General features: G+C 54.2%; 8 protein-coding genes across 8 annotated transcripts; 2 read left to right on the forward strand and 6 right to left on the reverse strand.

Moving 5' to 3' along the window:
- Positions 1-1,015: 1,015 nt before the first annotated feature.
- On the reverse strand, positions 1,016-1,823 carry J4E85_010007 (uncharacterized protein; the record flags this gene model as incomplete). Its single annotated transcript, XM_051474224.1, has 3 exons — positions 1,016-1,116; positions 1,251-1,388; positions 1,445-1,823. The coding sequence occupies 3 exons, from the start codon at positions 1,821-1,823 to the stop codon at positions 1,016-1,018; spliced, it is 618 nt and encodes a 205-aa protein (XP_051322011.1).
- A 994-nt stretch (positions 1,824-2,817) lies between these two features.
- J4E85_010008 (uncharacterized protein) lies at positions 2,818-4,858 on the reverse strand (the record flags this gene model as incomplete). The annotated part of the gene is made up of 4 exons (XM_051474225.1): positions 2,818-3,068; positions 3,118-4,374; positions 4,424-4,623; positions 4,683-4,858. The coding sequence occupies 4 exons, from the start codon at positions 4,856-4,858 to the stop codon at positions 2,818-2,820; spliced, it is 1,884 nt and encodes a 627-aa protein (XP_051322012.1).
- Positions 4,859-5,670: 812 nt separating this feature from the next.
- On the forward strand, positions 5,671-7,203 carry ARP3 (Arp2/3 complex subunit, actin nucleation center; the record flags this gene model as incomplete). The annotated part of the gene is made up of 5 exons (XM_051474226.1): positions 5,671-5,705; positions 5,766-5,788; positions 5,841-6,115; positions 6,165-6,251; positions 6,301-7,203. 5 exons carry the CDS (start codon positions 5,671-5,673, stop codon positions 7,201-7,203), a joined length of 1,323 nt encoding a protein of 440 aa, XP_051322013.1.
- A 160-nt stretch (positions 7,204-7,363) lies between these two features.
- J4E85_010010 (uncharacterized protein) lies at positions 7,364-9,064 on the reverse strand (the record flags this gene model as incomplete). Its single annotated transcript, XM_051474227.1, has 1 exon — positions 7,364-9,064. One exon carries the CDS (start codon positions 9,062-9,064, stop codon positions 7,364-7,366), a length of 1,701 nt encoding a protein of 566 aa, XP_051322014.1.
- A 287-nt stretch (positions 9,065-9,351) lies between these two features.
- J4E85_010011 (uncharacterized protein) lies at positions 9,352-10,695 on the forward strand (the record flags this gene model as incomplete). Its single annotated transcript, XM_051474228.1, has 2 exons — positions 9,352-10,399; positions 10,475-10,695. The coding sequence occupies 2 exons, from the start codon at positions 9,352-9,354 to the stop codon at positions 10,693-10,695; spliced, it is 1,269 nt and encodes a 422-aa protein (XP_051322015.1).
- A 374-nt stretch (positions 10,696-11,069) lies between these two features.
- On the reverse strand, positions 11,070-11,532 carry J4E85_010012 (uncharacterized protein; the record flags this gene model as incomplete). Its single annotated transcript, XM_051474229.1, has 2 exons — positions 11,070-11,279; positions 11,389-11,532. 2 exons carry the CDS (start codon positions 11,530-11,532, stop codon positions 11,070-11,072), a joined length of 354 nt encoding a protein of 117 aa, XP_051322016.1.
- Positions 11,533-12,518: 986 nt separating this feature from the next.
- Positions 12,519-14,620, reverse strand: NRC2 (serine/threonine protein kinase, AGC; the record flags this gene model as incomplete). Its single annotated transcript, XM_051474230.1, has 4 exons — positions 12,519-12,915; positions 12,964-13,348; positions 13,395-13,694; positions 13,744-14,620. The coding sequence occupies 4 exons, from the start codon at positions 14,618-14,620 to the stop codon at positions 12,519-12,521; spliced, it is 1,959 nt and encodes a 652-aa protein (XP_051322017.1).
- Positions 14,621-16,197: 1,577 nt separating this feature from the next.
- On the reverse strand, positions 16,198-19,344 carry J4E85_010014 (uncharacterized protein; the record flags this gene model as incomplete). The annotated part of the gene is made up of 2 exons (XM_051474231.1): positions 16,198-19,028; positions 19,242-19,344. 2 exons carry the CDS (start codon positions 19,342-19,344, stop codon positions 16,198-16,200), a joined length of 2,934 nt encoding a protein of 977 aa, XP_051322018.1.
- Between the last annotated feature and the right edge of the window lie 89 nt (positions 19,345-19,433).

Below are 19,433 nucleotides of genomic sequence, written 5' to 3' on the forward strand. Positions count from 1 at the left end.
ATTATCTGTCTCAGCGCCGAGTGCTATGTATCTCCGGAAGAATGTTCAACGAGTTACTGGGATGGGCCGCGTTAAAATCATCCATCCACCACTGCATATCAGTCCAGCCAATGCGCTCATGAAAGAAGACGTCAGAGTCCCAAATATCGCCCATATCTCCACCTTCCAACCTAACAAAGGATGTGCCTTCCGTAATTTTTCGTACGTTCTTTGAGAAGCTGTCTGGGAAGTTTGAGATGCAGTCATACCCTGGGCCATAGGGTCTGGGGAGTGCCGAACGTCCTTTTCGTCGAAGTAGCTCATGGGTCGCCTCTTGGAGAGCTGCTGCGTATTTGAAAACCTGCCAGAGATCAGGCCCGACATGGACCACAAGAGTAAAGGACTGAGCAGGCATGCCGAGTGTTGATAACTCCAAGGCTGCGTCAATCCAGAGCATCGTCTCCTGAAAGCACCCTGACATGGCCCAGACGTTACCCCGATCCGCGATGGGACATTGGGAGGCAGACACCGCGATGTGTCTTTCGATTCGGAGCTTGGGGATCTCACGACAGAAGGGTATGAGTCCACGCGCATGATGCTCAGGACGTGAGACAGCAATCCTAGTCTCATTGAGTATGATCGTATGCATACCAACTCTCTGCTCTCGGGGAAGCTTTTGCACTGAGTGCGTTAGTGATTAGTTGTACCATGCTGAAGTGTGGCAGAACTTGAATGTACGTTGCATGTCCAAAGGGTTACTTACAGAAGTCGATCGCGATGGAGGCTGCCGAGAAACACAAAGATCGGCAAAGATTCGAAGCCTGAAGATGATCCGCTACATCCGAAAAGTAGTATGTCCCATCTTCGGTCATTGCTAATTGATGATCTGTATCCCCCGGCATGCAGATAAGGGCTTCTAACCTGGAGAGCTCATCGTCACTTGGTAGACTCCACGAATTGGGATGCCAGGAGAATATGTCGTACAAGGCGCCTTCCACAAACAAGTTGTTGCGGTAGAATGAGGCTATGCCGCCATCTAGGGGGCATCGGCCCGTACCAAACACAGTACAAGCGAGTCTCGCGAACCTAGGCGGATTACGACTCTTTGCCAGGATGAGAACGTGTTGAAGAGCGTCACTGAAAGATATTGAAGCGAGGCGTTCGCGGTATTCCTCTGTATCGTCAAATTGGTCTTCCTGGATCGCCACTGTCGGGGTGAGCATGCGAAGTCAGCGTACCTTTCACATACTCTTCGCACATCTACGACTTACCAGATCGCATCAAGTCCCGCTTAAACCTTCCTTGAGCCGATGGGAATCGATCGTGCAGATCAAGCCAGTCTTCATCCTGCAGCAGTTCGGCAACTTTGATCAGCATCCGTCGCTTTTGGCGGTCCACATATCTCAGTACTATAATAGTTCGTGTTAGTGCAAAGATAACACTTCAGGCTCAAAACATTACTTACAGCACTGAAACCGCCCAGCCCTCGAAGCAAGCCCCAGAAAAGCCTTCCCATCATCCTGCGAAAGATGAGGGCTAAACTGCAACTTGCGGAAAGCGCAATTCTTAAGCTCCTCAGCAGCAATGCGACACGTAATCATGAGACCAAGGCGAACAACGCGCTTAGGCTCTGAAGATGGCGAATGCTCGAGCATCTTCCCGGCCTCACTGTCGTAATGGTAGCCATTGTCGCCTTCTCCTAGCGCGTAGTATTCATAGATGATATCCCGAATCTCGCGGGATAGTCGGAAGAGCGGGGATTGCGTCTGGCCAGAGTAGTATTTCGTTCGCGGGGCGGTCATGAAGGGGAAACTATTCCAATGGGCGAACTTCTTGGACGCCATGGTTGAGGAAGGAAGTATCGTTACGAGATAGGAGGTTTATATAGTATGCTGCATCACGAAGCCGGTTGAGTGTGACTGCACTCGCGTTTTGGGACAGGGTAGCAGACGTTGGTACTCGCGGACCCTCATTGACCCTCGCCGATCAGTGATTGGTTACGCGCGTCGTGACTCACAGTATTGCATCACCAATACCGCTGAGAGCAAGCTGGAAATGCATCAAGTCGATGGTCAATCTGGAGGGACTCGTAACTTCAGAATATTCGCCACGTTCTTGTGAGTCAGACTTCTGCTTGAAGCGACGTACATTCTGCGTTCCAATAATTTGGACACTCAGGACGTGGAACTTTGGTACGACCCTCATAATGTTTCTCAAAGTAAGCTGCTGCGATTGGCCGTCGTTTGGATCACTACAATTGTAGATGACTCACTGCATGTTTGTGCATCAGCTTATTTGTTCATTCGCGTCCCTGCATTTCGTCTTTGGTGTCGTCTTGGAAGTCGGGTTTGTCGCGAGGACGCAACCGAAATAACCCTCTCCATCGTTAGCCACTTTGTTTTGCCAAGAAGAAGATTAACGCTCTGTTACGCACCTGCCCTGTGTCCAAAGCTGAGAGACCGTGACCTTTTAGCGACGACACGCGGCTTCGCAAATGTGCATGCCGTCTGATGTTGAAAGACAATCTTGGAGTGAGGGTTTACATCGCATTACGCACCTCTTCCTCGGCATACGAACAAGAAATGACTTTTCTGGGCTAATGATACAAATCTGACCCTTCTTGAGATGCCACTCACTATGCTAGAAAGGACAGGAAACACAACCGCCATGCAGGGGTATAGAACTACCATAGATGCAAATGCTTTTACACGAATGAAAGGAAAACAGGAATATAGGCAGTGACAAACGCTCATTGGCTAATATCCGGGTGTGAGGCTCAATGTGTTAAGGAATATAGGTTCTTAGGGCAGCAGCTCAGGTATCCGCGCATGACCACGGTCATCGGCGAGGGGTAGACTTGGTCTTCTTGTTGCGCCTCATGGGCATCATCCTTCCACCCTGTGCGATCTGGCCGTTGCCGTTACTGCGCGACATTGAGCAAGCGGGTCGGTCGTCTTCAGATGACATGGATGCCATGGCGAAGGAGTCGGTATTGTGTCCGTAGTAGAGCAGCATGCCGGAGCGCATCTTCTTGACGCCAAGGATTCCGATGGCACCTGCGGAGTTGCTGTGCTTGACGCTTGGGTGACCTGAAGTGGAGTTAGTATATCGCACATGATAGGGACAACGACCACGTACCCATGAACTCGTTCTCGATCATTGCCTTGAGAGCTTCGTCCTCGGTGACTTCAACATAGTCACCGCCACGGCTCTTCTTCACGCTCTGATAGAGACGCTCGGCGCATACCGTAGCGGCCATGGTGGTTGCCATGTGCTCACCGGTCCCGCTTGTGACAGTCGCGACAGAGGTCTGCTCGGGATCGTCGGGGTCAACGGGGATGACTGCAGCACCTACGCCGACGAGAGCTGCTGGACCCACGCGCCCTCGATACTTCATGCCAATGCCACCGGAAGATGCACCGCAAGCAATATTTCCCCAGCTGTCTATTGCGATAGCCCCAACGGTGTCGGTGATGTGATCTTCCTCGGGGTCATGGCGGCTCGCATTAGATGGTTTCGGCGGTAGTGCCGCGGTCTCTCTGACGTGACTCAGAGGTGTCGATGCGGTAGCGAACTTCGAATTGACTGAGTTCTCGTCGGGAGTCTGTGGCAGACGAGTGTCGACACCATCACACTGAGAGCTCTCCACGGGATTGCCTTTTGCTGTCTGCGCGCTCGAATCAGAGTCAAAATCCTCCCCAGACCCATCAGCCCATGCTTTGCGTGGCTTTGGTGCGTAGGTCATGTCCTCCATCTGCGCATCTTCCATAATGCTCTCGTAGCCTGCATCGCGACGATACTCTTTCAGGGTAGGGATCTGTTGCGTACTGTTGACAAAGGCATTGCGAGAAGCATCTGCAACAGTAGGTGGGCGTACGTCAGCAGGCGATGGGGCTTGATCGATCAGTTCGGGTGCACTGGTCTGCTCATCGCTTATCCAAGAGCTCGACGACTGCTCGGAAGGAGGGACTGAAGGGTCGGAAGATGCATTCTCGGCTTGGTCGTACATCACGTCGTCGGAAAGCGGAGGTGACTGTGACTGCAGTAGGGATTTGTGGGTGCGTAGCAGGTTTCGGGTGTGTTGTTCGCGCACGCGTTCGTGCGCTCGCTCATCCGCTGGCGCCACATTGTCCCTGATCTTCCAACAGGACGGGTGGGCGCCGCTCTTCCTGGACTTGCGCTCGGCAGACCTCAAGTCGGAACGCCACCGCATCCAGCGCTCTTTCGCGGCGGGAGAAATGAGTGCGTCGTGGGGCAAAATCGGCATACCCATCTCCACAGCAAAGTCGGTTGCACCCTGCGACACCAAGAGGTTTGGAGGGACTCGACGCAGCGTAAGTGGACTCATCGTGTGGTCGTGCACCATTCGTGCTAGCGAAATAGGGTTTTTGATTTCTGTAATCATTGTCAGTACTGGACCATAGCCTTTAGTTGCTAGACTTACGAGCGACAGCTCCGACCGCTCCGCTACGCCCGTAATGGTCGACCACGGATGCATCGCACTCAACCACACCGTCCATTGCGAGGTTGCTTCCATAGCCAGCATTGGTGATTTCTCGATCTTCCAATGTCTTGATTGCAGCCTCGACAGCATCTAGCGCTGAGCCGCCGTTCTTCAGAATCAACATGGCCAGCTGCGCGGCACTGCGTATATTAGCATGAGCGTAGGCGGGACATCCTAGAGATGACACCAGAAAACTCACTCGTTACACGCTTCCAGATGTATCCTCTCGTTCTGGTGACTATGGTAGCCGGCGCCAGCGTGAACATATATGCAGCATACATCATCGTTTGGCGGACTACGCGAGGCTTTGCGTGTGTGCGTATCAATGTGATAAGCTCCGTCTATGGGTGCATAGTGACGACTAGGGACCGACATGCCTTTGTGAGTGGAAAAGCGTCGACAAAGGTCGCGGAAGCGCAGGCCGAACGTATCCAGTGCAATGCAGTGAGAGATGACGGTTCTCAGATGAGGCTTGTCTGCAGTTCTAGGTCTGTACAGACGCGACGGGCGTTTGTTGCCGGTGCGGGAGCGTTTGGCCGGTTATTGGGATGATTCGGTGTCGCTCCAAAGTGAGTGGTAGCGGCAGACGGCTGTGAGGTTGACTGTGGAAACGGTCGTTAAGCGGTCATTCGAGACACGGGCAGGTGTAGGTTCGGAAGAGAAGATAGGTAATTCCAGGACAGACGAGGTGACTGAGGGGGGGAACAATGAGAAATTAATGGAGAGGATGAGCCGATGTAAAGGCGATGGGGACCTGTGGCGGCGGGGTGAGCAATGAGAGTGGGAGAGATGCTCTGTGAGCGCTGTAGGTGCACAGTCAGTAGAGAGGAGGTTAGCAGCGATGTCAAAAATGAGCTTGCGATGGCTCTTTCCTCTGTGCACCAGCCTAAGCCATGTGGTAGCAGTATTTTGCGGTATGACACAGACTCTGTTGAAGCGGTAGGCACGGCAGATCATGGAGGTAGGAGCGATCGTGTTGACCAAGTGAGCAAGTCCTTCCCCACTATTTCGTCTCACTCCGCTGCCAAGGGCGGAGCGGGGCGGTGCCTGATTCGACAACATGCACCGACCGCCGCCGTCACTTCTGACGAAGCCACCTCGACACCCAACCCACGCGCTTCTGCTCTCATACCGGGCATCACCTGAGCTGCGTTGCATATTCGTTTTTGTGCCGAGCAGCAGCAAAGATGGCGTCTCAAACCCCCGCCGTTGTCATGGACAAGTAAGCTACCCGCTGGCCATGGGCACCCACGTTGCGATCGAGTACTGACACTGGCTATAGCGGTACGGGATACTCGAAGCTCGGTATGCTGACCAATTCAATTCGTGGAGTTGGCCTCTAATAACAATCCACCAGGCTTCGCCGGCAACGACTCTCCCTCCTTCGTCTTCCCCACCGCGATAGCCACCAAAGGCCCAACAGGCGGTAGCGGCGGATCAGGCTCTGGACGCCCAGCCGTTGCGAACAAGCCCTCATTCTTGACTGGTGGAGCTGGGCCGGGTGGGCATCTGTCTGGAAAGCGCGGTACTGAGGACCTCGACTTCTTCATCGGCGACGAAGCTCTGGCCGCAGCTGGAGGCGCGGGCTATGGCATCAACTACCCGATCAGGCATGGTCAGATAGACAACTGGGTATGGAGAGGCATGCAGATAGAGGGTAGGGTGTACTAATGGCATGCAGGACCTTATGGAACGCTTCTGGTCCAACTCGATATTCAAGTACCTGAGAGTGGAGCCTGAGGACCACCACTTCCTCCTCACCGAGCCCGTACGCTATCTTTCTACAATCGCTGGAGGATGGAGCTGACAAACCATAGCCACTGAACCCTCCCGAGAACCGCGAAGCCACCGCCGAAATCATGTTCGAGTCGTTCAACGTCGCCGGTCTCTACATTGCCGTACAAGCTGTGCTCGCCCTGGCCGCGTCATGGACTAGCTCCAAGGTGCAGGACCGATCCCTCACCGGGACTGTCATCGACTCTGGAGCTGGTGTTACGCACGTTATCCCCGTTGCTGAAGGCTACGTCATCGGTTCCTCAATCAAGAGTGTTCCCATCGCCGGTCGCGACATCACCAACTTCGTACAATCGCTTCTCCGAGAACGCGGCGAACCCGACTCCTCCCTCCAGACTGCCGAGCGCATCAAGGAGGAATACTGCTACGTATGCCCTGATATTGTCAAGGAGTTCGCACGCTTCGACCGCGAGTCAGACGACCGATTCAAGAAGCACACCGTCAACTATCCCAACGGCAAGACCACGTCCGTCGATGTCGGCTACGAACGTTTCCTCGCGCCTGAGATCTTCTTCAACCCCGAGATCTACTCCTCCGACTTCCTCACCCCGCTACCTACCATTGTCGACACTGTCATCCAATCCTCCCCCATCGACGTACGCAGAGGACTCTACAAGAACATTGTGCTCTCGGGTGGATCAACACTATACAAGGACTTTGGCCGACGCCTGCAGCGCGACATTAGGCACATGGTCGACGCAAGGATTAAGGCTTCGGAAGCGAAGAGCGGAGGCGCAAAGAGTGGTGGTCTGGACGTACAAGTCATCACACACAAGAGGCAAAGACACGGCCCATGGTTCGGAGGCAGCTTGCTCGGTCAGACTCCCGAGTTCAAGAGCTACTGCCACACCAAGGCGGAATATGACGAGATTGGTCCCAGCATTGTCCGAAGGTTCGCGCTGCTGGGTGGACCAGGAAGCACATAAACGACGAGATATCGTAGGGAATGTGTGTAGATGTTGGCATGGCTTATTGAGCGAGCACGAGATGACAGCAAAACATTTGACAATGAGAAGACAATCAACACATCAGATCGACATGCCTTTGATCGCTCACTAACCATACCAAGAGAGACCGTATTCAACTTCATGACTCCATGTCCTTAACAGCCTTTTCCCCACCGCTCTTCCGCCTCAACACAGCAACCCCTTCCACATGCCCCGTCTGCGGGAAAAAGTCAAAGCCCCTCAAACTCTCAATCTCATAGCACCCCTCTCCCTTCCCAAACCCCCCATCAACCCCCGTCATCCCGCCCACCAAGACCCCCACATCCCTCGCCTGCGTATGCACATTACAACTCACATACACCACTCTCGCAGGACCATACTGCACCAGCTGTCTCAGGAAAGACTCATCGCAGCCCTTGCGCGGCGGATCTAACATAACGACCGTCTCCTCCGCGGGCGACTTGATAGAAGCGAACAGCCTCGCCGCATCTGCAGCGATGAACCGCGTGGAAGATTCCGGTAAGTTATTCAACTTTGCGTTCGTACTCGCTGACTCGATGCTGCTGGATGAAATGTCGATTCCGAGCGATGATTTGAACAGCGCGGATAGCGTGATGGTGAAGAGACCGGAACCGGAGTATGCGTCGATGAGATGGGTGATTTTGTGGTCTTGGCCGGGTGAAGGCAAGATGTTCTCGCGTATGTATTGTGTGAAAACAGGGAGGATGGAGTTGTTGTTCTGGAAGAAGGAACCGGCTGGATTTACGAATTGGAATTCGTCGGAGATGTATTCTGTGGATTTGGCGTTGGGGTCTGTGATGCAGATTTTGCGGTGGATGTGCGTGCCTCGATCTTCAATCACCGCGTCGCTGTCGGTCTCTTTGGTGGCGTCGTAGTCTGATTTGGGGATGCGTGTAGTAGATTCGCGGAGGAGGAGGGTGGCGCCTTTGTGGTAGGTGGATATGGTGTCTGCGACGCGTTTGCGCTCGCGCTTGTTGCCGGCGCGCACGGCGTCTGTGCCGATGGGACAGTCTTCTATGTCGATTGTGTTGCGGGTGCCTTTTTTCATGAAGCCGATGGGTGGGACTTCTTTGAAGGTGCGCTTTATGCCGTTGCGGCCGTCGCTGCGGCGGGCGTCGGGTGGGCCGTCGAAGTGGGGGGTTAGCTTTGTGCGGTAGCCGTATTGCAGTGGCGATCCGATTGTGTCGCCGATGGTGGGGATGAGCTCTGGTGGGAGGTTGGAGAAGTTCTTGTAGGCTTTCTCGACGATGGTCTTCTTGTGCGCGAGTTGCGTGTCGTAGGATAGCATTTGGAATTGGCAGCCGGAACAGCTGGCGAAGTAGGGACACTTTACTAGAGAGTCGTCGCGCTGGGGTGAGGGCGTGATTACGTTGACAAAGTCGGCCATGGAGTACTTTTCCTTCTCAAAGTGCTTGTGTGGCCGTGCTGTTACGATATCTCCTGGTGCGCTGAAGGGTACAACATAGACTTGGTCCGAATCTGAATCCTTCTGGAAACCGAGACCATCTCCAGTGGAAGAGATTTCCTTGATTTCAACCTCGATCTCCTTGAACTTTTCTGCCAGTGTTGTCGAAATTTCCTTTCCTTCTCTTTCTATATTGAGGTTCTTGATGAGCGCAGTAACATCCTGCAATAAGACCTCCTCATTGGTTCCGTTTGTTTTCAGAATCTTGCTCTGCTCAGCATGTCCGTTCTTCATGCGCTTGTTCTTGAATCTGTAGTTGCCTCGTGGTCCTTCCTCGCTCCGTAGAGGCGTCTCGGCATATCTTTTCGCGCCGTTGCTCTCAATAGGCGCGACGTTGTCCGCTGACGAAGCCATTCTGTATCTAGCAATCTGGGTATATCGGCTACCGACCAGCAGTGTCCGGAGCGGTCGAGTAAGAATCCGAGAGTACATGCAGTAAATCGTGAAATTGGAGAAAAGAGAAAGTCGCGTTAGTCACTGGGATAGAGAGACGGCGATTGGTTGGAGCAATTACTGCCATCCCGCTTAGTCACGCTGAACTTTCCGAACTTCACTTTGACCATCACAACGCCGCGCAGGCCACCCGCTATTACCGCCTCCCCACGCTCCATTGGCCCTCACTCGGAGGTCCAAGGCCAACAATGAGCGTCTGCCGCCCCGCAAGATGTCTCTTCACCAAAGCAGCATCGACGACGCTTCCTAAACCGCCTCCGCAACGCACTTTCCACGCTTCCGCACCCCGACAAGCCCGCAAGAGGAGACCGCATTACCCGTCGATAAAGGCCGATGACCTCAAGCTCCTCAATCAAGCGGCCGAAGCAGAGTACCCCAAGTACGACACCTCGGAGACGACGCTGCTGGAGAAAAAGTACACACCCTCGCAAATCGCCGCCATCAAAGCCGCCGAATCTACAATTGACGCCCGAGATGTCCTCACCCAGGGCCAGCGAAGAACAGATCCATGGCGTATGAACTACGAAGACGACCTGGCGCAAGTCGACCCCGTGACGGACCGACCTGAGCGCTTAACAGGCGACGACATCGAAGGCCCAAAAACCTTCCGCATCGCCAACGAAGTCGAGCGCGACGAGAACATAACCCGCATCGCCACTGAGAATCTCGCAAAGATGTACCCCGACGGCATACCAGAAGACGACGAGAACCTACAAAAAGCCATGGACGCAGCCGTCACCCAAGCCACCCTGGACCCCCGCGCAACCTACACATCCAAGAACCCCGCCGCCCTCCAAGCCCTAGGCGACGAACGCCACTCCGTCATCGCACCCGATCTCCCCCGCGTCGAAAACCGCATGGTCCGCCAGACCCGCCGTCTCTCGACCGAAGAAGAAGAGGACCCACGGCAGAAGCGCCTACTGCAATACCTAGGTTGGGACAAGCAGAAGCTGCGCCAAATCCGCGTCAAGACACTGGTCACGCACTTCGTTACCAATCAGACTCGCATGGGCAAGATAAGAAGTATGTACTACCTGACCATTGCGGGTAATCAAGATGGGCTCCTCGGTGTCGGAGAAGGCAAATCCGTAGAACCGGATGAAGGCCGCAAGCAGAGCGTCATGAGCGCCATACGAAATATGCGCCCTGTTCCCCGTTACGAGAACAGGACTACATTTGGCGACCTGGAGAAGAAAGTTGGTGCGACCAAGGTCCAGATCTTTGCGAGACCGCCTGGTAAGTCATTCTCCTCGTTATCCTAGACTTCCTTGTGACCTACCTTTTGCAAACATGACGGCTGACTATGAGCAGGTTTCGGGCTCCGCGTCCAACATCTCATTTTCGAACTCGCACGCGCAGCGGGTCTTCAGGATCTGTCTGCCAAGACACCGCGGTCGAGGAATAAAATGAACGTTATCAAGGCGACGTGGGAGGCGCTTACGCAGCAGAGGTTGCCGGATGAGATTGCGAGGGCGAGGGGGAAGAAGCTGGTGGATGTGAGGAAGGTTTACTATGGAGGGAGTATACATTAGATGGCGTTGTATGCCGGGATGTGGTGGACATGAAGAGAAGGGAAAGCAAATAGAGGTGTATCATAGGCATGGCATGGTATGAGGTGGAAATGCTCATGGAGAGCTTGTGTAGATATCTTGTATCATATCATGTTATCTTGCATACCATCTCTTCTAATCTACTCGCAGTGTCGGAATGTCTTTCGGTCTTGCTCTCTAGCGGGGTATCATAATCGTCAAACGCTCTCATATCAGCATCCCCATATGTGCAACAAACATCCACTTGCTTCTTTCCCACTCGCCCTGCTTTCTCCCTGGCTCTGTATCGCATTCCCCCTCCCTCCCTTCCAACTCCCTCCATCCCTCCCTCCTCCTTCCTGCCCCCCTACCCCCGACTACTCATCCTCCATCAACCCCCCCGTCTCGCCCTCGCCCTCGCCCTCCCCATCCCCGCCCTCAGTATCAATCTGCTGATTCAAAACAATACTATACACACTCGCCTTGAGCAGCGTAAACACCAAACTTGTTTTCCTTTCTAAACCGCGGAGGCCATCGAGGATCGCGGCGCTGGGGTTGTTGGAGAGCGTTAGGAGGAGGGATGATAGCTTGGTGTGGTGTTAGCGAGACACGTGGGTTCTTGGAGTGGGCGGTATGAGAGGTTTGGAGGGAATTGAGGGAAGGGGTCTGGATTGCGACGGATACAGATATACTTACATTGTTCAAATTCCCCAATAACCTCGCATATTCATCCAAGACCTCCTGTTCAAGCGGGCTGAGGCTTTCTTCCCCTTCGGACGTTTGCGAAGCGCCGAAGTTTTGTTCTGCGCCGCTGGATGCTGGTGCGGGTTCTGAGGCCATGGTCTGTTTTTCCTCCTTTTTGTTTGTGTGCAATCGGTATGGAGCTAGGGTCGTTGTGTGGATGGGTAGGTAGGTAGGTATGCAGGTGGTCTTGTATCTATATCCGCGCGTGGATATGAGAGACGGCGAGCGAGCGTGGGAGATCGTGCGGCGGCGGGGTGAATTGCTTTGCGCTGGATGCGCGTTTGTGCGTGGGTTGAATTGGATTGTGTCGTGTAGCTTGCTCGAGAATGGATCCCGGTATACGACCTTCCGAGTCCGACTTCGTATGGGCTGGGCGTGCCGATGTTGTTCAAGGTACTTGCGTAGCGTCCGTCCTCGTTTCGTCGCGTTGTTTGACAAGAAACAAGGGTTCTCGCGAATCGTTGTCGCGTCTTCCCCGCAAACTCCGCGTTGGCCCATGCGTTCTTACCCTCAAATCACTCCATTATGACCTACTGGTGCTCAACCAGAAGTATCGAAACGTGACAACATATTACATTAATTGCACTGATCACATCCCACAGCACATTTAGCATCTCAAAGATATCTTTCCCATTGCTTCTGCTACGCCCTCCCAGTACCATCCATCCATCCATCCCTCGACCCTCGACCCATCACCAACACCATCTCCATCTTCCCCGTCCAAGCTGCCTCCGCTCTCAGACTAGACTACACTAGACCAGCATAATCCACAACCAAGCCCACAGCCATGTTCACAACAAAAAAATATAGACAACGCCAGAGAGATTTTACAGCACACGAAGAATGCTGATTGGTAAGAGAGAAGAAAACGAGCTCGAGATAGAGAAATCCCTGCGCGATCAAGAAACGAAGAAAGCTAGAATAAACTCCCTGAAACGCCGCTTGTGATGAGGAAGAAACGCATTTGTCTATGATCCGTCGCAACAAATGAGTGGAGTCAAGAGGACGACTTTCGATATACGAGGTCCTCCGGTGGGTGATGAATACAGTGCGCGTGTTTATCATACGAATTAACGCCTGGTCTATCGTTGAGAGTTGGTTTGTGTAAGGTGAAGATGCGACGAGTGTTGATCTTCATGGTGGTGGTCGTCTCCGTCGTGGTGCAGAGTAACGCTGTTGAACTCCTCAAACGGATCTGCCAACTCGCCCATCGGCGTGGCGAGACCAGAATCTAGCGGGACGCCCTTGACTCTCGCGGCGCCAATGTCAACACTCTGGGACTCCTTAACATTCCGGAAGTTGGGTGTCTCGACACCTTGGCCTTGGTGAGGGACAATCGGTGGCTTCATGTGCCGGAGTAGGGCCCATGACGTCGTCTTGAAGAAAGGTGCCGTCTTGATGTCGGAAGCGCCGGCACGGGATCCAAGTCGCCTAGTCTCGTCCTTGATCAATAGCTTGCGAATGATGGCCTTGCAAAGACTACAGTTGTTAGTACAGAATGCACACCAGGTACGATTTACAACTTACTTTGACACCTGCGGCGCACCAGAACCCTCGGGGAAGGGCACTTCATCTCGAAGAATGTTGGCAAACGTCGCGTTGCGGTTCTTGCCCTTGAAAGGCGTAGTTCCGTACAACATCTCGTAGATCAATATGCCAAGGGTCCACCAATCGACCGCACTCGTATGTCCACAGCCCTTGATGACTTCTGGCGCAATGTATTCCTCGGTTCCGACAAACGAGTTGGTTCGGAAATTGTTTATGCATGATTTCGTGTCGATGGTTGGTAGGTTGTTCGAGGAAGTACCGCTTCGGCCGCTGAGGATCATGGTCGGGCGACCGCCGGGTTCAGACTGTTTCGACAAATCGAAGTCTGACAACATGATGTGACCAGACTGGTGGAGGAGGATGTCTAAGCAAGTTAGCATGATGTGCGCCGCGAGTGAAACGTAACCTACTCTCTGGCTTCAAGTCTCGGTAGATGAAGCCCATCAAGTGGAGGTATTCCAACGCAGCCGTGACTTCAGCTGCGTAGAATCGCGCGGCATCCTCGTCAACGCACTTGTTCGGTCGTGTTTGTAGCGCTCGGAAGAACTCACCACCACTGCAGTATTCCATGCAGAGGTAGAGGTGGTCTTCGGACTGGAAAGAGTGGTAGAGAGTAACAATAAAGGGGTGGTTGCTGGTCGCCAGGATTTCCTGCTCAGCCAATGCGCGCTTGATCTTGTTTCGCTTGATCATCTCCTTTTTGCTCAACACTGAATTTGTTAGCGCATGTTGTCTGAATTGTAGATGCGATTCACACACCCTTCATAGCATATAGTCTGCTGGACTTCTTCTCCCGCACCAAGTAAACCTTTCCGACATCGCCCTTGCCAATCAACTTGATCTTGTCGAAGCTTCCCGGTCCAACCTCGACGTTGCGGACCTTGATAGAATTCGAGCTGTAGGTTCTCCTGAAAGCCACAGACTGTCGGATTTGGCCTGCCGAGGGTATGGGCTTGCCAGCTTCTATGGGTAGAAGGTGAGTCGGGTCCTGGGTGTTCGTCTCGACCATGCTCAAGGTCGACGAGTTGGGGTGGTGTAATACAGGCTGCTTGCCGAGTTCTGGAGTCTGTGGCCTATCAGTATTCTTTCCCGAAGAAAAGAGACCTTGGGCATTGGGTGCGGAAGCCACCCTTCGTAGTTTCCTAGCCAATTCCTCTTTCCCAGCTGTTGTGGCGTGATCGTCGGTAGTTGCTGCGCCATTTACTTGCGTCTTGGGCATTGCGGGGGTGTCTGGGGGGGATGGAGGCACGCTGCCTGCATTGTGATGACGCAGCGCGGGCGGTCCTTGGTGGGCAAAGTACGGGTTTGCGTGCGCGGTCGGCGACACGCTGTCATCCAGGGGGTTGCCTTCGCTGGCGACGGTCTGGGAGCGATTGCGCGAGATGTGGGGAATGAACCGCGATTGGCGGAACCCCGACTTTTCGTTCTTGGAGTTTGTGCTGCCGTCGTCGGAAGACTTGTTGGCGTCGTTGCTGCTGTTGATGCGGAAAAAGTTCTTGATGCGCTGCGAGACCTGGCCGTCCTTTGGATTGACTGACTTGTTGGTGGACAGCGCCTTGCCCGAGAAGGTGCGTTTCTCCGTCTTTTCGGCCATGGTGGAGTGGCTTGATGTGGACGAGTTGAAGAGCTGCGTCATAGCAGTTACACAGGGCCGGTGGGGGAGTGCAGCGGGCGACTCTGGTGTATTGGGCGGAAGCTGGGCGGGTGCAGGGAGACGGTGTTTGCGCAGTTGCACGATCAATGGGCCATGTCACTGTGGGTGAGGGCAATGTCCAGGGTCGCGGTGCGTGTGGCTGGGGCGGCTCGGTGAAAGAATGGCTCCGTCACGAAGGCGCAGGCGATGGGAGAGGGGAGTGCGCGTGAATGGTGTTGGCGGCGCTGCAGAGACAAGCAGGGAGGAGTCGGGAGCAGGGAGCGAGGAGTAGTGGTGGTGTAGTAGGGCCAGCCAGCAGGTTGGGAAGGAAGGAAGCCAGAGCCGTGCCGGCGACAAGTACGGACTGCGGCGAATGATGGCGGAGGCCAAGTGGGACCGCCCGAATCCCTGTCTACCTAGGGAAGCCGCGTGCGAAGCCACCTAGCCTCACTCCAGCCAGCCAGCCAAACCGACACCGCATCCATCACCAATCACTCAGCCACCACTCAAACATCAAAACATGGCTTTGCAATGCTTGGAAATCCATATCCTGTGACAATTGCGCCTCGGGGTCGTGATGATTCCTACCCGCCATCCGAACCCTGTGCCGCGCTCCCAGCCAAGAACGCGCACCCATCTAACCGTTCTAGCACCGTGCCTCTTTTCCCCACGACCGCAGCTGTCGATAAATCACGCTATTTCCCGATTTATCAGCAACGCGCAAAGCATAACGGCACGTCATCGCACCAAACACGGCTGTGCGACTCCGAGACACATGCATCCATCGTGATTCTTGAACCATGCCCATACCATTGCATGGCATTAATATTACATACATTGTAGACACATACCCATATGATGAACAGAGCTGTACATCGGATGCTGGTGATGGCGACGCGCATGTTTCCGCTGTTTCGTCCACTGGCGACGGCCTCGGACGCCAATCTGTTCTAGAACCATTTCTCGTTTCGGCGTAGCGTCGCTTTCGGACCCTATCCGTCACTCCGACACATCGGCCGTGCGCGATTCATCTCGTCAGCTCACTCCGACCAGATGTCTGCAAAGAGGGGACACGGAATACAAGACATGCTTTTATTATCATTATTATTATTCTACTACGCAACGGATGACTATACTGACTACCTATTCATACAATGGCTGAAGTTATACGCAAGATGCTGACGGAAAGGAGATAAGACGTGGATGGCTGGCCAGATGACTCGTCTCCGCCCATGACACGTCCCTTGCCGTGTTCTGCCAGTCCACCAATGTCAAAAGAAATATTGAAGGAAGACTGTCGGAGATATGCGTGGGCTGCCGTGATTATTGCTGTGCCGCAGTGGAAAGTTGTTCAAGAAAGTTCGTGGACGTGGAAAATGTTGCCGTTAAGAGAAGATGTCGGATGTGTCGCGTACTCGATGAGGCTGATGTAATCCTCGGCCGAATCCAAGGATACGTTCTGCGACAGAGAAGAGAGTCAAGAGGGTGTATCATACCAAGACCTAACGAGTCCCGAGACGTATCCAACCAGCGTACCAGGCCGTCAGACGCGGACAACGACGACAACGCACGATGAGCAATCAGGTGCGCGAGTTCCTACGATGCGCCTCTATCTCATCGATCTCGGTCCTCTTGAGTTGCTGAAAGCGTTGTCGCCACTTGTCTGAGCGTTTCTGCCTCTCGTCGGGAGACATGGTTCGAGGGTCGTCCTTCTTGCTGCGTCGGAACTTGTTCGTCACCTGCTCGAGCTTGGCCTTTGCAGGCGAATGCTCTCCGGACTTCTTGGGGGAGCTCGGTGGATTGGCAGGTGAAGATGCTGCGGTGCCACGCTCGACATCCGATGCTTTCGCGGGAGAAGATGGCGCCTTCTGCTTGCCTTTGCTGCTGGATACCCCGAAGCAGCTTGCGTTGCTCTCCTCGTACTCCATAGACATGGGTGCTTCAGTGGAGCGACTGTCTGCCGCAACGGACGAACGACGCTCCTCAAGGTGTGTGTCGTTGATCATCTCCGACAAGTCATCCATGGCACCATCAAGCCCCGACAAGCGCTGATTGGCAAAGTGTCGAGGAGCAGGCGCGCCGTAGCCACCAACCTCGCTCGGGCTCAACTCCTTGGGCGTCGGGTAGAAGCGTTGCATGCTGAGCGCGGTACTGTAGCTTCGATTCTGGATCTGATTGCCGAAAGACTGGTTGGACATGCCGCCGTTTGGCATAGTGTCTACCCGGGACGCGATACCCTTGTCCTGCATGCCCCTACTCGCATCATCCTCGACGCTTGGGAATACTTGTCGATATCCAGACGTCATCCTCTGAGGAAACATCACCGGAGGGTTCAGATACTGCGCTGCAGAGGCGACACGATTGGGAATTTGCATGGCTTCGTTGCGAACCATGTACTGAACGGGAACATCCTCAACATTTCCTTGTTGCCCATACCCTGAGTCGCGGCGCATATCATCTGGTACACTACTCTTCGCTGATCGAACGTTTTCCTGAGCCCCGCTGGCGTTGTTGTGGCTGAACGTCATCTCGACGGCAGAGTCGTGAGGTAGGGACCCGGCAACAAGCCCTCGAAGCGAAGGCGTCCTGGAATCAGTACCGCGTCGATACTCAGCTTGACGCTTCTTCGACTCGTCTGTAAGGAAGTGCAGAAGACCCTGGATGTAGCCTTGTAGAACCTCGGGACTGTCAGGAATGCCAACGTGGTCGTAGCCGGCCTGGTAGCCTTCCTGGTATGTAGACGGAACATGTGTTACAGGCTTGCCATTGAAAGGCCAGTTCTCGTCGGTGCCGGTGCGTTGACTGGAGCTGGTTCGCGGCGCCATGTTGCTGCTAGAAGCGGAGATTGACATGTTAGGGCCCATTGTAGGAGCGTGGTCTATCATAGTGGATTGAGGATGCTCCGAAAGGCCTTGACGTATGGAAGGCAGAGAAGGTTGTTTACCGAATGCCTCAGGCCACGAGGTGAGCTTGGGTGCAGGATCGTTAGTCCTGGAACGGCCAGAATCGCCTTCGTTCCATGGACTAGCTGGCCAGTGTTTCTCGGGTGTAGATGGTACCGCAGTATTCTCATTGGATGACTGCTCAGTCTCCTTAATCTGTGGCGCTGCTCGTGTTGAGGAATGCTCATGCGTGTTTGTAGGGAAGAAGTCCATAGTGTCAACGCTAGACAGACTATGCTTCTGCGAAGACATTCGGCGGTCATGCTTGCCAGCCACTGGCATTTGCTGTCCTCGCCAAGGAGAGCGCTTCTCTGGTGATGGAGTGGGCGGAACAGTGCCTTGGATGGTACTAGTCTTTATGACAGGCTCGTATGTAGGACTCTTCGGGTTTAGAGCAGATCCCTTCTTGACTTCCTCGGGAGGTGGTGGCTTGATTTCAATAGCTCGAGAGCGGCGGCTTGCGGATCCTGGAGGGGAATGAGGCGGGTTCGTCGCGGTCGGAACAAAAGGTGGTGGCTCCGCAGAGAAGGTGGACAGCGGACCGAAAGGCTGAGGTTGGGGTTGATACATCGGCATGGGCGGATACGGCGCCGGGAAGGGGTACATGGGAGGAGCAAACGGTTGCTGGAATTGCGGTCCGAAAGGCGGCATAGCTGATGAGCCTGCGTTCGCTCCAGAGAAGGCGCTATGAGTAGTACTGTTGTTGTCTGACTCGACCGCTGTTATCTGCTTTCGAAGTGCGTCGAGCTCGACGATGAGGCACCGCTTCTTCTCGATCATACCCGCACGCCATGCCTCGCTCTGCTGACCTGCTTGCAGTACCTCAGTCTGCTCTACAGTGCGGAGCTCCTGCTTCTTGAGAGCTTGTTGCGTCTTGAGAGTCGCGAGATCCAAGCCAACAAACGGTGTATGGGTGTTGGAGCGCGATGGCCCGAACGCGGCTCCCGATGGAGCTCCATGAGACGTCATGGTAGACGGATCCGGCATCTGCTTGCCTATGGGATCCATAGCAGCGGGGCCAGCGGGGGGTATCGTAGGATTGGTTGCGTTGACTGCTGGCAGTGCAAACATGCGATCGCCAACGAAGATGACAGGTTGACCTCCGACGACTTCAATGCGAGCGGTGTTGTTGGGGTTCTGGTGATTTGGTGCTTGCATGACGTTGCCAGGTGCGACGCGCAGTGATGGTTGTGGTGGTCTGTAAGTAGCGTCTCCGTATCGGGACGTGCCGAGCGGTGGAAGGTCGCTAGGAACTATACGGCCACCTGCAGTGACTCGTATACCGGGTGGGCTGCCGTGTTCTTTGAGAAGCTTCTCCGCCTTGCCGCGCTTGATTGACGGCGTGGGTGATGGCCGTTTGTGAGGTCCGAAAGGAACAAGATTGGCTGGGGTGGGTACACGCAAGCTTCTGTTTGATGCTCTGCTGGGCAGATTCGCCGATGCGGACGCTGACGGGCGAAGGACGTGTTCTAACGAAAAGCGCAATTAGTTACCGCTCGTTGTGTAGCAGTAGCAGGAAGAAAGGAAGGCGACGAGCCTAGCGATAGAAGAGTGTGATAGAGTCGGTGGGGTGTAGTGTGAGTAGGGTAAGGAAACTCAAGACGCGTCGGGTATGATGTTGCTCGATAAGAAAGGTGAACGGTGAAAAGTGAAAGGGTGAGGAGGATAGGTCCGGCACTGACCTCTGATCACATCCTCATCAGGAAACTTCTCAATCGACACAGCTGATTCCGACACCGAGTCGCGAAGTGCGAGCAGTTCGTCCACCCTGTATGCGAATGACATCATGGCCGGTCCGTCACCCTATAGGTGTACCGAAGGCAACGAGCCGCGGACCTGATTGAGCCGTTGGTATTACGGGGCCAATGAGATGT

The sequence above is a fragment of the Alternaria conjuncta genome (assembly GCF_024043145.1).
Source record: "Alternaria conjuncta strain BMP 0040 chromosome Unknown scaffold_20, whole genome shotgun sequence".
NCBI classification, from domain to species: Eukaryota; Fungi; Ascomycota; class Dothideomycetes; order Pleosporales; family Pleosporaceae; genus Alternaria; species Alternaria conjuncta.